Source organism: Salvia hispanica, chromosome 5, assembly GCF_023119035.1.
Source record: "Salvia hispanica cultivar TCC Black 2014 chromosome 5, UniMelb_Shisp_WGS_1.0, whole genome shotgun sequence".
Lineage (NCBI taxonomy): Eukaryota > Viridiplantae > Streptophyta > Magnoliopsida > Lamiales > Lamiaceae > Salvia > Salvia hispanica.
The window spans coordinates 4812495-4824548 of record NC_062969.1 but is presented as its reverse complement, the minus strand read 5'-3'; the positions used below and the strand labels follow the sequence as shown (position 1 = coordinate 4824548).

The 12054-nt window shown below is 34.8% G+C and overlaps 2 protein-coding genes across 2 annotated transcripts; both read left to right on the top strand.

Annotated features, from left to right (window-relative positions):
* The first annotated feature begins 3190 nt into the window (after positions 1 to 3190).
* Positions 3191 to 3949, top strand: LOC125190649. Its single transcript, XM_048087999.1, has one exon. The coding sequence runs from the start codon at positions 3254 to 3256 to the stop codon at positions 3668 to 3670; it is 417 nt and encodes a 138-aa protein (XP_047943956.1). The 5' UTR covers positions 3191 to 3253; the 3' UTR covers positions 3671 to 3949.
* A 4195-nt stretch (positions 3950 to 8144) lies between these two features.
* LOC125187810 lies at positions 8145 to 11808 on the top strand. Its single transcript, XM_048084452.1, has 9 exons — positions 8145 to 8409; positions 8945 to 9126; positions 9549 to 9727; positions 9883 to 10167; positions 10249 to 10307; positions 10401 to 10437; positions 10517 to 10588; positions 10661 to 10985; positions 11253 to 11808. Exons 1-9 carry the CDS (start codon positions 8307 to 8309, stop codon positions 11661 to 11663), a joined length of 1653 nt encoding a protein of 550 aa, XP_047940409.1. The 5' UTR covers positions 8145 to 8306; the 3' UTR covers positions 11664 to 11808.
* Positions 11809 to 12054: the final 246 nt, after the last annotated feature.

Here is a 12054-nt window from a genome sequence, read left to right as displayed (position 1 = left end):
TACTAGAAGAAATAAGTATATTCCAAGAAATTAATACTAATAGTTAATTACCACAAACTTTCTGTTTACATATTATTATCCCGCGTCATCCCATCACACGCTTTATATACTATCCTCTTCTTTCATATCCAAGATATATATTGCTACTTCTACAAATACCAAACTCCAACACACTAAATTATCACATTTAAAATTTAAAGAAGTAGTATCTTGGAAAAATTAAAGAATCAATCAATTAGATGACTACAGTTGTGCCAACTTCCTATGGGGTTCAATCCTTACTGCTCTCACGCTTCCATTCGGCCCCTCCGAAGAGGCTCGGAAATGGAAGACAACGAGCTTCAACTTCAATTCGTGCAATGAGAAACGACGGTAAGAGAGATAAGCGACGAGATTCGAAACTTGTGGACGAAAATATGATTGTTTTGAAGATGAGGATTCAAGAAACGGAGATGAAGGAGAGGGAAAAGCATAATTTGGAGAATGAGGAGGATTGGTATGAGAATTATGATTCGGATGTGTATGAATTAGTAGGGTTGCTGCAGATTTTGATGATGAACAATAGGCCTAGTTTAGTTTTGGGAGTGTTTGCTCTTTTGGTGATTAGTTCATCAACATCTTTTGCTCTTGTATTCTCCTATTTGCTACACAATATAATGTAATTAAAAATCGAACGCAATTTCATTTGCAGTGTTGTAATAATATTTTTGCATGTAGCTAGTTACGATGTGTAAAGTTGTTAATTGTTATACTATTTGGTACAAAATGATTGATGAAATGGACAATTAAACTGTATTATTTAAATGTCAATAATTAATGAGTATTAGCAAGTAGTTATAAATGGAAGATTCTCCTTTTCTCTCTTATTTACTAAACTCTATCATCCAACCAATCCCACCTTAAATCAATACCAATTAATTAATATTACTCCTAGAAGACTTTTTTTTGAGGTAGTTAAAGAAACATTGTATGCAACGATTAATTCATAGTATTTTCATAGTGATTTGGTCCAGTTACGTCAATGTCGAGTGTTGACCTTATAAATAATTTGATACTAGAAACCCCTATTCATTTAAATTTATAAATAACGAATTTGACCATGGCCAATTAGCATTAAATTCAAATGAAATCACGGCTGAGATGTTTTAGATATTTTCCTCTATATTGTCTCGTCCCACGCAAAATGTTACCAGCAAGCAACAGATAATGCTTCGAAAATCCTTGGGAAAGTTTTTACAAACATGTATATCCTATAGTACTTAACAAAGCCAACACGTTTGAGAAGTGCAACTTGCCATAGAAAAATAGTACAGTTAAAAATCAATTATATATATTTAGAGGATTATTGTTGCCTGGTGCCAGCTTAATTATATGGGGATATTATTATAAAAAAAAAATGAATTAAAAAGAGGTGAAAAAGTACAAAGATTACCATCCCTTGCTTTACGTAATAAGGACGTATTATTTATTTAATTGCACCGTCTTATTAATTTTAATATTTCATCCTATTTTTATATGACAAATATATTTGATTTACAAAAAAATATATGTAAATGATCAATTATTAAATAGAAAGTATATTTGGCATCAACTGGCGACGAAATGGAGGCAAGATCCAAACGATTAAACAATTTGCCGACCAAAACAAAGTCAAATATTAAAATTCAATATCCAAACCATAACGCATTTCAACCAAACTGAAAAACAGGCATATTCCTCCCACTAAAGATTCACATGCAAAAAAACAAACAAATTAAATAAACCCCTATGCAGAAAACTGTGGACCTCTATAGACATGAAGTATCAAGCATCGTAAGCTGGCATCATTTAATGATTTAATAGTGATTATCGAATAAGTATTCGTAATAAATCTGACGTGCACACTTTAAAACAGAGTTGAGAACTATTCAATACAGGTATTCATCCTGCACCCTTCGAATTTCTTTTTAAAGAAGCTAACGTATATCCTTTTGAAGACATTACGATTTAGAGCATCCAAAATTTGTAGGCTACCTAAATGCTCACTCCATACTCCAAATATGGTCTCACTTTGTCTTGATCCGTCACGGATTTTAAGAAATGTAATGAAAAGTGAGTTGAAAAGTTAGTGGAATGTGGGTCCTATTTTTATATACTCCCTCCGTCCCTCATTAAGAGTCACACTTTTCCATTTCGGTCCGTCCCCAATTAAGAGTCACACTTCATTTTTACCATAAATAGTAAGTAGGTCTCACATTCCACTAACTCAATTCACTCACATTTTATTATAAAACCAATATAAAAAAATGGGTCCCACATTCCACTAACTTTTTCAACCAACTTTTCTTTACATTTCTTAAAACCCGTGCCCGATCAAAGAGTGACTCCTAATAGGGGACGGAGGGAGTATTAGTTTTATAATAAAATATGATTAAAAATGAGTTAGTAGAATATGAGATCCACTACCAAAAATTGGTAATAAGTGATATGAGATAAATTTTGTGGGACGAACGGAAATAGAAAAATGGAACAAACTTTGAAGACGGAGGGTGTAACTCGCAAGTTTAATAGGATAATAAAATTCTAATTAGATTAGTCTATTACCCGAATTTAGTTAATCTGAAATCTAATGGACTGACTTGTTGAGTTGACCCTAAGTGCAACTATTGTCTTTTTTCTATCTTGTCCGAAAATTAATTTAAAACTTTCAGTCAACTATTATGAATTCTAACATAGTATAATTTAAAAAATTTATTGAAAATATTAAGAAGCATCTAATAGTAAAAATAAGAATGTAATTTGGAGCATATTTAATTCATCCAATTTGGTTAAACATTTTTTATCTTTATTGAAAATAAGTAAGTACTAGTAATTTTTTGAGGTGGAAAAGAATAATTATTCTAAGAAGCAATTTGACTTTTATCTCTCAAAATTATTGCCAAAAATCAGATTAGAAGTTTCGTTTTGTATAAATTAATAGTAGTACCCAAAATAGGGGGGGGGGAAACGGCGTTATCTGGTAACGAATGGACGCTTTCACAGCATTTCACCGAAATCGGTTTTGATAAAACGCGTTACGCCTGGCAGGGGCGGCTCGCTGTCAGAAATAGTTTTAACACGCTTTTATTTTAATTAAATTAATATATTAAAAATTCTTGTCACATGCCCAATCAAGAACTAAACTCAAACTATAAATATACGCACACTTAAAACAAATCATCATTCCATCAACAAATTCCCATCAAATCTGAATTCATACTAGTACCAAACAAACATGGCATCAACTTCATTCCTACAAACTTTCCAGCCTTTAGGTAAGATCAAATCGAGTAGAAGGCCGGGGGTGATCAGGGTCCGTGCGATGAAGGGAGAAGCCCGCAACCACGGGTGGAAGGGTGGGAGAGTGGTGGACGAGAACATGATCGTGTTGCGAAAGAGGATCCACGAGATGAAGGTGAGGGAGGCTGATTGCGAGCTGCCGAGAGAATGGATGGAGTGGGAGAGGCGCGTCTACGTGGGCTACGATGCGATCATCTGCGACGCGGTGGGCCATCTGCAGTCTTATTTGATGGACACAAGGCCCGGCTTTGCGCTTGCCATGCTTGCACTTCTCGCATTCAGCGTGCCCACCTCCACGGCTCTGCTCTTGTACAATTTCATGGCTGTTGTCTCTGGGATTCATTTGGGCTAAGTCAGGGGTGTTTAATTTGGGAGGTCTAATAATTAATAGGTGTATATAGTGTGCAAATCTTTGATTATTTTTTTTCAGTTACATTAAATTTCATCACTCAGCTTTGAGTAAAGATCCGTAATAATATGGGAAGAGATTCCTAATTCTTAAAAAATATTACTACTGTACTATAGATTCCCCATGGGGAATAGGTGGAAAAAGAGATAGTGAGTACTATAAATTGTTTGGTGGTGTCATTCTTTTAATTGGAGACTGTTATTAAACAAATAAGATAGCTGAGATGTGTTGATCGGAAGCGGGAAAACTTAAAATGCAAGAAAATAAAGGTTATCTACTAATCTTGAAAGTCATTTGAATTGCCTTGTACGTATCCTAATTATGTACACAACTTATTACCTACAAAATTGTGAAAACTGGAGTTCCCCTGTTAGTTTTGCACATTTCAAATCATATAGTCACACAAGCAAAAAGTGCAGATCAAATAATTAATTAACTAGCTCGTTGTTATTAAGGACCGGTCATTATCAAACGAATTTACTCTTAGTGCTTCTGTTTTATACAACTCTGTTTTTTTTAAGCAACCAATTCTACGACTTTGAAAAATGAAAATGGGCTATTTTACCCTAATCTTGCACACATGATTTTACTCTCTTTAGCCTCAGCTGTTATAGGCCTATAGCCCACTACCATATAGTATCAAAATTCCAGTTGATATTGGGCTTTTACATCCCCTTTAACCCTAAACAGATTACTAAAATAGGAGTAGCAAACTGCACAAAAAAATTGGTGTTTTGGCGTGTTGTTACTCCACTTAAAATTCTAAAGGCAGACATATTAGTAACAAACAAGATTGGCTTATCATACCTCAACTTATTTTTCATTTTCAACATGTTTGGTGCTGTGCAATTTTCTTCAATCAAAAAATAGTCAAAACTGTACAAGTGTTTTTTACTAAATCCGTGTTAAAAATGAACAGAAGGTAATCGACCTAACTTTAATGAATTGAATGAAGCCTAACATATTAATTTGACAAAATTGAAAACGTATAAGGAATGGAATTAATAAGGCATGTCCAATTGATGCTTGCGTTAAAATTTTTATTAGTTTGCCTTGAAACTGGAAATTCTACTAATCGTTTCATTCATTTCCAAGTTATACATAAAAGGGTCCGTGTTTAGCTAAAAAATTGTAACCTATGATATATAGTAGTATTAGTTTTCTTAAAAATAAAATAAGTTGAAATATTATACGTGATGTCTGTATAAGAATTAAGACAGTGCAGTATTCTTTCCCATTGACCTTTTATTTATTATGATCGGTACACGTACGTGGAAATTGCGATCTAATCTTTTTTATATTATCAGGAAGCATAAATTTATAATAAAAACAATTTGGACCTTGGTTACATTATTTTTTGATGTGGACTTCAAACAACTACATCAATGGAAACGGGGAAGTCAAGTTATTCATGAAAAATTAGTAACGTACGCATGGGTCTAGCCATAATAGTCGAACGTGTCCTAAATTTTACTTCCTTCAACCGCAATTAAAAATTCTGATTTATACGATTTAAAATAGAAAAATATACTACTATGTAATAAAAATTCAATAAATATATACTCGTCAATTCATTTTACACCTAAAGACATTAACTTAAACATATTTAAAATTGAATTGAGACAAACACAATTATTTGGACAATGATAAAGAGACTACATTAAGTGTTGACATTTTTGAAAAATATGTTTAAAATAATCCTTCATATTTCTCTACTAAAAATAATAAATTGTGTAAAGATAAAGATAAATACTATGTGTGTTTGAGTTAAGGATGTTATAATTCTTCTCTCTCTAAGAACGGTAAGAAATATTGGGGTAAAATTCTGGAACCATATACACGCGGTACTAACTTTTGTAATCAAAGGAAAAAAACAACAATAAATGAAATGGAAATTACAATGAAAATTAGTCAAGAAAAACCATCTTTTCGCAAGACAAATTACATCACGGTTAGTGCTCTCGGATTGACATATTTTCCCCAGAGATGAAAACGACTTCCTCCTAAAGTATATAACATCTCAAACCTACTAGGCACCTATAAACTTGATGGGGCTCCAAAATCAAGCAAAACAATGTTCCTAAAATGTGCAATAAAATGTTGGGAGCTTGAGAGAGAATGAAGAATGTTTTGTTAGTGTGTATAGTGTATTTCATCCAATTCTATGCCTTTTATAGGTACAAAATTAGTACATGAGAGATCATGGAATTAAAACATCATAAATTTTAAAATCAAGACAATATAGGTTACAAAATTTGTTAAATGCTCATTATTCTATTTAAATATTTGTAACCACCAATAAGTCATTGTAGTGATTTAAGAATTAGTCAAATGCTCATTAAAATATATAAATAAATATTTATGAGTTACTTAAAATATTCAAATTGGTCCATAACTTATAAATATTTCAGAATAAGGACAAAACATATAAATATTTCAAGAAAAGACCAAAACTCGCCTTTTATATATGTATAGATAGATGTGATAAAGTCCAATTTTATTTTTATTTTAGAAAGTGATAAAATTAAGACATCAATAGATACGGTGAATCGGTGATGATGACCACGTAAACTAATTAGACATCGACACACTTTTTCACTTTATTCTGGCTTCTCTATTTGTGCATTCATTATATCCCTTCGGCCATTCCTATTATTTGACTTATAGCTTCACATAATATTTCTTCTTATGTAAAAAGAACAAATTATTCAATTAAATTTCACATAATTTTCATTTGATTAAATTTTGGGCCTAATTGGAAATTTAAATTATTTAAATATGCATGAAACCTACTCCTATATGAAAATATAGTCCACTTCATTTTACTATGAACATGTTAAAAGTAACAAATCCATTCTCCACTATATGAAAATATAGTCCACTTTTTATAACTGAATTCCTAAAACTATTATACGAAATACCTAATCATAGACTTATTCTTTATCGACAAAATTTGATTTTTTAAAAATGAAATATTAGTGACAAAATTAAAAACAATAGGAGTATAATTTTCAGCATATGGAAATATACTCCCTCTGTCCACCATTAAGAGTCTCATTCATGGGCAACACGGATTTTAAGAAATGTTAAGAAAAATGAGTGAAAAAAAGTTAGTGGAATAAGGGTCTCATTTGTATATTAATTTTAAATAAAATGTGAGTGGAATGAGTTAGTGGAAGGTGAGACCCTATTACCATTTATGGTAAAAGTGAACCGAGACTCTTATTCGCGGACGGACTAAAATGGAAAAACGATACTCTTATTCGCGGACGGAGGGAGTAGTAATTTTTAATTCACGTACAAAATATTCTCTCTGTCACACTAGAAATGAAACGTTTTCCTTTTTGGGTTGTCCCATTAAAAATGAAACGTTTCTTAAAATAGAAATAACTTTCTCTCTACTTTTCTCTCTCTCTTACTTTACTCTCTCATCTTTAACTCACAAAACAACGCTACATAAAATCTTGTGCCAAAAAGCAAACGATTCATATTTATTGGGACAGAGGGAGTATAAATTTAGTAAGTTAAAGTTTTGAGGTAATAAAGCTTATAATAATAAAATTAAAAAATAAAAAACCACAACAATGAAGAAACGACTAGCAACTACAGACTTCAGTAGCTCTAGGGGTGGGAATACGGATATCGGGTATTGGATTTATCCGTACCCGACCCGATACCCGCAGGATTTTGGATACCCAATATCCGATTTATGGGATTGAGTATTGAAATTTGAGATAAATCGGATATTGGATAACCCGAACAGGTACCGGCTATTACCCGAATATCTAATTTATTATTTAAACGCATTTTTTAAATTAGGTTTAGGCGTTTAGCAATGAATGCTTCTATATTTTGCTTAGTTGTTTAATGACTTTTACGTATTGCACAACCAACTCATGTGGTTTATATATTTTATTTAATTATTTTGACTTTTGAATTATATTATTGGTTGCGTCTACAGTTATATTAAATGCATAACTTTTATTATTTTACTTACATATTGCATAATCAATCCCCAAAATTATAATCGTATACTTTAAAATAAATGAAACATTAAAGATATTAGTCAATTTAAATATTTCTATATTTATTTTAATATATAAAATTTGAAATTTTTTTATTAGTTAATAACACTTGTAAAGAGTCGGGTATTTGGGTACCCGATACGTCGGGTATGGATACCCGGGGCGGGTATTGAAGTACCCGAAAATATATCGAGGCGGGTTTTGAATAGACATTTTGATGATTTTCGAGTTTGGGTACCTGGTTTTTTCGGGTCGGGTATCCACGGATACCCGTATTCCCACCCCTAAGTAGCTCTATAATTCCATTGATTTTCTCTTATTTGCATCTGCCCCATTGGCGCCTATATATACATAGACATGATCTGTTGTTGAGAGACTGAGATCTCTGATAATCAGGGCCTCACTAGTCTAGCAACTGCTAAATAAGAAAATCAATGAAATGTCCCTTTCATTTGTTTGCCATGTGCGATAATAAGTAACTACACGGATGATATGATCTGCACTGGCTTTATCTCCAGTTCTTGCAGTGAGATTGGTTAGCTGCTGCGGTGAAGATGGGGAAGTGGGCTTCTTTGTGTTTTGCTGTTTCTCTCATTGTTGTCTTCAACTCAAGTTTTGTGCTTTGCCACCCCAGTGATCCTCTCAACTCCATTTTAGGTTGGTTTTTGATTGCTCCTTTTCCTTATTCTTGAGAATTTTAGTGTTATTGCTGCTGGGGTTCTTGATGCTTTGCTTCAATTGTTATTCCATGATTTAATTTGCCTTTTGTTTGAGGTGAAAGATTGGATTTTGATGGGGGTTGTTTCTGTTAGTTTTGCTAATTGTAACCCATTAGGTTCTTGGAATTTATACTTGTCGTTTTCAATATACTACCGTACAATTTATACTGTTTAGAGTAATCAGGTTTCTTGATAATGTGCTAGTGGGACATATATCTCATTATTCAGTTAAGCTCATATTCTTCATGAAATGGGACGTTTTAGCATCTTTTCTATGTAAATAATAGAGATGGGGGCTTAATTGTGTCACCAAATGACTTGATTCTTGAGAGTATGAGGTTTTGTTGTATGGAGCTTTTGAATCATGTTGGTTTATGGTTTTATACATCATGTCCTGTCATGTGCTCTCTAATTGCAGGGAAGATTTCATCTTTTTTAGCATAAATTTATGAATCAAAGTGCTGAATGTGTAGGTCAAGAAAATATGGGATCTTGGAAGGATCGAACGTTGAGTTCTAACGGAGAAGCTCCGGGGCCTGCCAATGATGTGAGCACACTTGTATTGGCGGCGAACAGGACGAAGAGGCCTGACATTCTCTCCAAGTTCCATAAATACAGAGGTGGATGGGATATTGCCAACAAACATTACTGGACTGTGAGTTCCCTTTCTCACTGTTTGCTGGATTTCGTATGCGTGTGGGGGTTGATCTTTCTTTTGATTGCTTGTGTTTGTGTTAATTTCAGTGATATGGTGGATATTCTTCCTCTTGCTAGAACTTGGTGTGTGCTGATGAAGTTCACATAATTTCTGATGAATTGTTTAGATGACTAAAGCATGTTCAGATGCGATCTTGATATAATTTCAAGAAACGTGTTAGTTTTGTTTGGTCTAATTCGTGTTTTTTGTTGCTAGTGGTTCATAGTATTTTAAATTTGGAACAGACTCCCCAAATACCAAAACTGTTCTGCTATATCTTGTTATCTAATCTTGTACTAGTATAGTTTGTTTGATAAGTACTACTATTATATTTGAGGATGTGGATATTTGTATCATGTTTCTGACCCTCGTTTCTTTAGTCCGTTGGATTCACAGGTGCAGCAGCTTTTAGTCTTGCTATTTTATGGTTTATTTCTTTCGGTGTGGCTCTTCTGGTGCACTACTCGTGCGGATGGAAGATAAACATCTTTGGAAATGAAGCAAGCTGGTCTCTCAGGCTATGCCTTTTACTTCTCATTCTCTTCACCTCTGCTGCAGCGTAATAATCTAATCTTGCACCTTCGGTTATTGATCATCGATCTTCTTAATCATAGAATGCAATGTTGATCATTTGATAATTAACTACCATCTTTGCCTTTGTCAAGAAATGTGAGGATGATTCCTCTGCTCATGATCTACATTCTCTCTCAACAGCATCGGGTGCATTCTGCTCTCCGTGGGACAAGTCGACTTTCATGGGGAAGCAATGCATACTCTGGATTACGTTGTGAATCAATCAGATTACACCGTGGAGACACTTAGAAATGTCACAGGATACTTATCGCTTGCAAAAACCATCAGTGTGGCCCAGATTTTCCTTCCATCAGATGTCAAGAATGACATTGATCAGTTAAATGTAGACTTAAGCTCTGCAGCAGATACATTGGAGCAGAAGACTAAAGAGAACTCAAGCAAAATCCGGAAAGTCCTCAGCAAAGTGTATGTTTTCTGCTACAACAGTAAACAAAATTTTGCTGCATTTGTACACTTAAGCATTAATTAACCTCTTGCTTATTGTAGGAAGTCTGCACTGATCATCATCACTGCTGTGATGCTCGTTGTATCAATCTTAGGTCTAGGTATGTATTGGTGGATCGGAACACTTTTGTGCCCACTCTTTCAACTTCCTGCCTTCATAATCTTGATAATCTTCACCTTTACTTGTGCTGCAGCATTGTCTATCTTCGGCCATCAGCACGTGATGCATGTGTGAGCCTCGTTTCTTGTTCTTCGTCTTTAATCTCTTTACGCAGTTGATGATCATTTTGTTACATCTATAATTGTGTAGATTCATTATCAGTGGATGGCTACTTGTTGCTGTCACTTTCATCCTTTTGGGGGTTTTCATTATTCTCGACAGGTAAGAAAAACTAGCTCGTTTTCTTTTTTCGTTACATAGTCATCGTTGCTTTAAATCTGCGTCTGTGATCAGCGCGATTGCTGACACGTGTTTGGCGATGGGAGAGTGGGTCGAGAATCCTCATGCAGAAACGGCCCTCAGCAACATCTTGCCTTGTGTCGACCAGAGAACTACAAATCAAACCCTTTACAAGAGCAAACAGGTTATCAATGATATTTCAAATTTGGTCAATGGTTTCGTGGGCTCGGTTGCCAATTCGAACCCTCCTCCCCAGGCCGGTTCAAGTTACTACAACCAATCCGGCCCGGTCATACCTCCTCTCTGCTACCCCTACGATGCCCAGCTGCAGGAACGGATATGTTCAGCCGGGGAACTCTCCGTGGAAAATGCTTCCACAGTAAGTGGTCTTGTTTACATTAGTAAACTCAATTCACACTATAAGGATACAAAACTAGAGACACAATCACTTGTATTGAATTTTTTTGAAAAATAACCATAATTTAGGATGCAAAAGCGTCCCTAGGTTGTGGACTAATTATCTTAATATTTTGCTTTATTAGGACGCTTCTATTTGCATCTCCTAATTTTAGTTAGGACACCAACCGTGAAGACATTTTTTAATGGTATATTTAGAAACACAAATTAGCATCCTTGATGTTTACAGGTGTGGCAAAACTATACGTGTACCGTATCCTCGTTTGGCCTCTGCTCTAGCGTTGGGAGGCTGACTCCGGCCATGCACGCGGAGCTGGTGACTGCAGTGAACGTGAGCTACGCCCTCGAGCACTACGCTCCGCTGCTGCTGAATCTCCAAAACTGCAACTTCGTGAGGGATGCCTTCCGCAACATCACCTCAATCTACTGCCCCCCTCTTGAGCACTATCTCCGTGTGGTGAATACCGGGCTAGGGCTGATCTCGGTTGGGGTGATGCTCAGCCTCGCCCTGTGGATACTCTATGTTAACCGCCCCCAAAGGGAGGAGGTGTTGGCAAAGATCTCTTCACAGATACGCCGCGGCTGCATAAGCCGGGACGGTGCAAATTCTGCAGCCACGACGCCTCGGCGTGGAGTTTAGGTTACTTAGACACTAGTCATGTGTTAGGCCGAATTTGGAATGGGGCGAAGCGCCATTTTAAGTTACGTCCGATTGATGTTGTACCAATATTAATTTTTTTTCATTTACTCAAATCAATATAGTACCTCTTAAATATTCACTCAAATGAGAAGGATTTTTAATTAGATTAGTGAAAAAGAAAATATAATAATGATATAAATAGAAAGTTGCGTTACAGTTTGGATGGAGAGGAAAGTGAACGGAATAATGAATAAAGAGAAGATGTTGACATAACTCGTTACAATTTACCTAAATGGTGTAGGAATTTAAGCAACAAACCCCCATAAATTAAGATGTATACTTAGATTCTAAAAATGATTTCCGGTTATGGCAAAAACTAATTTTGTCGGTT

Bases quoted from the DNA above. Each gene is read 5' to 3' on its own strand.
- LOC125190649 (XM_048087999.1), top strand. From the start codon at position 3,254: ATGGCATCAACTTCATTCCTACAAACTTTCCAGCCTTTAGGTAAGATC.
- LOC125187810 (XM_048084452.1), top strand. From the start codon at position 8,307: ATGGGGAAGTGGGCTTCTTTGTGTTTTGCTGTTTCTCTCATTGTTGTC. The intron at 9,127-9,548 runs GTGAGTTCCCTT...TCGTTTCTTTAG, and splicing joins CCAACAAACATTACTGGACT to TCCGTTGGATTCACAGGTGC. The intron at 10,168-10,248 runs GTATGTTTTCTG...TGCTTATTGTAG, and splicing joins CGGAAAGTCCTCAGCAAAGT to GAAGTCTGCACTGATCATCA.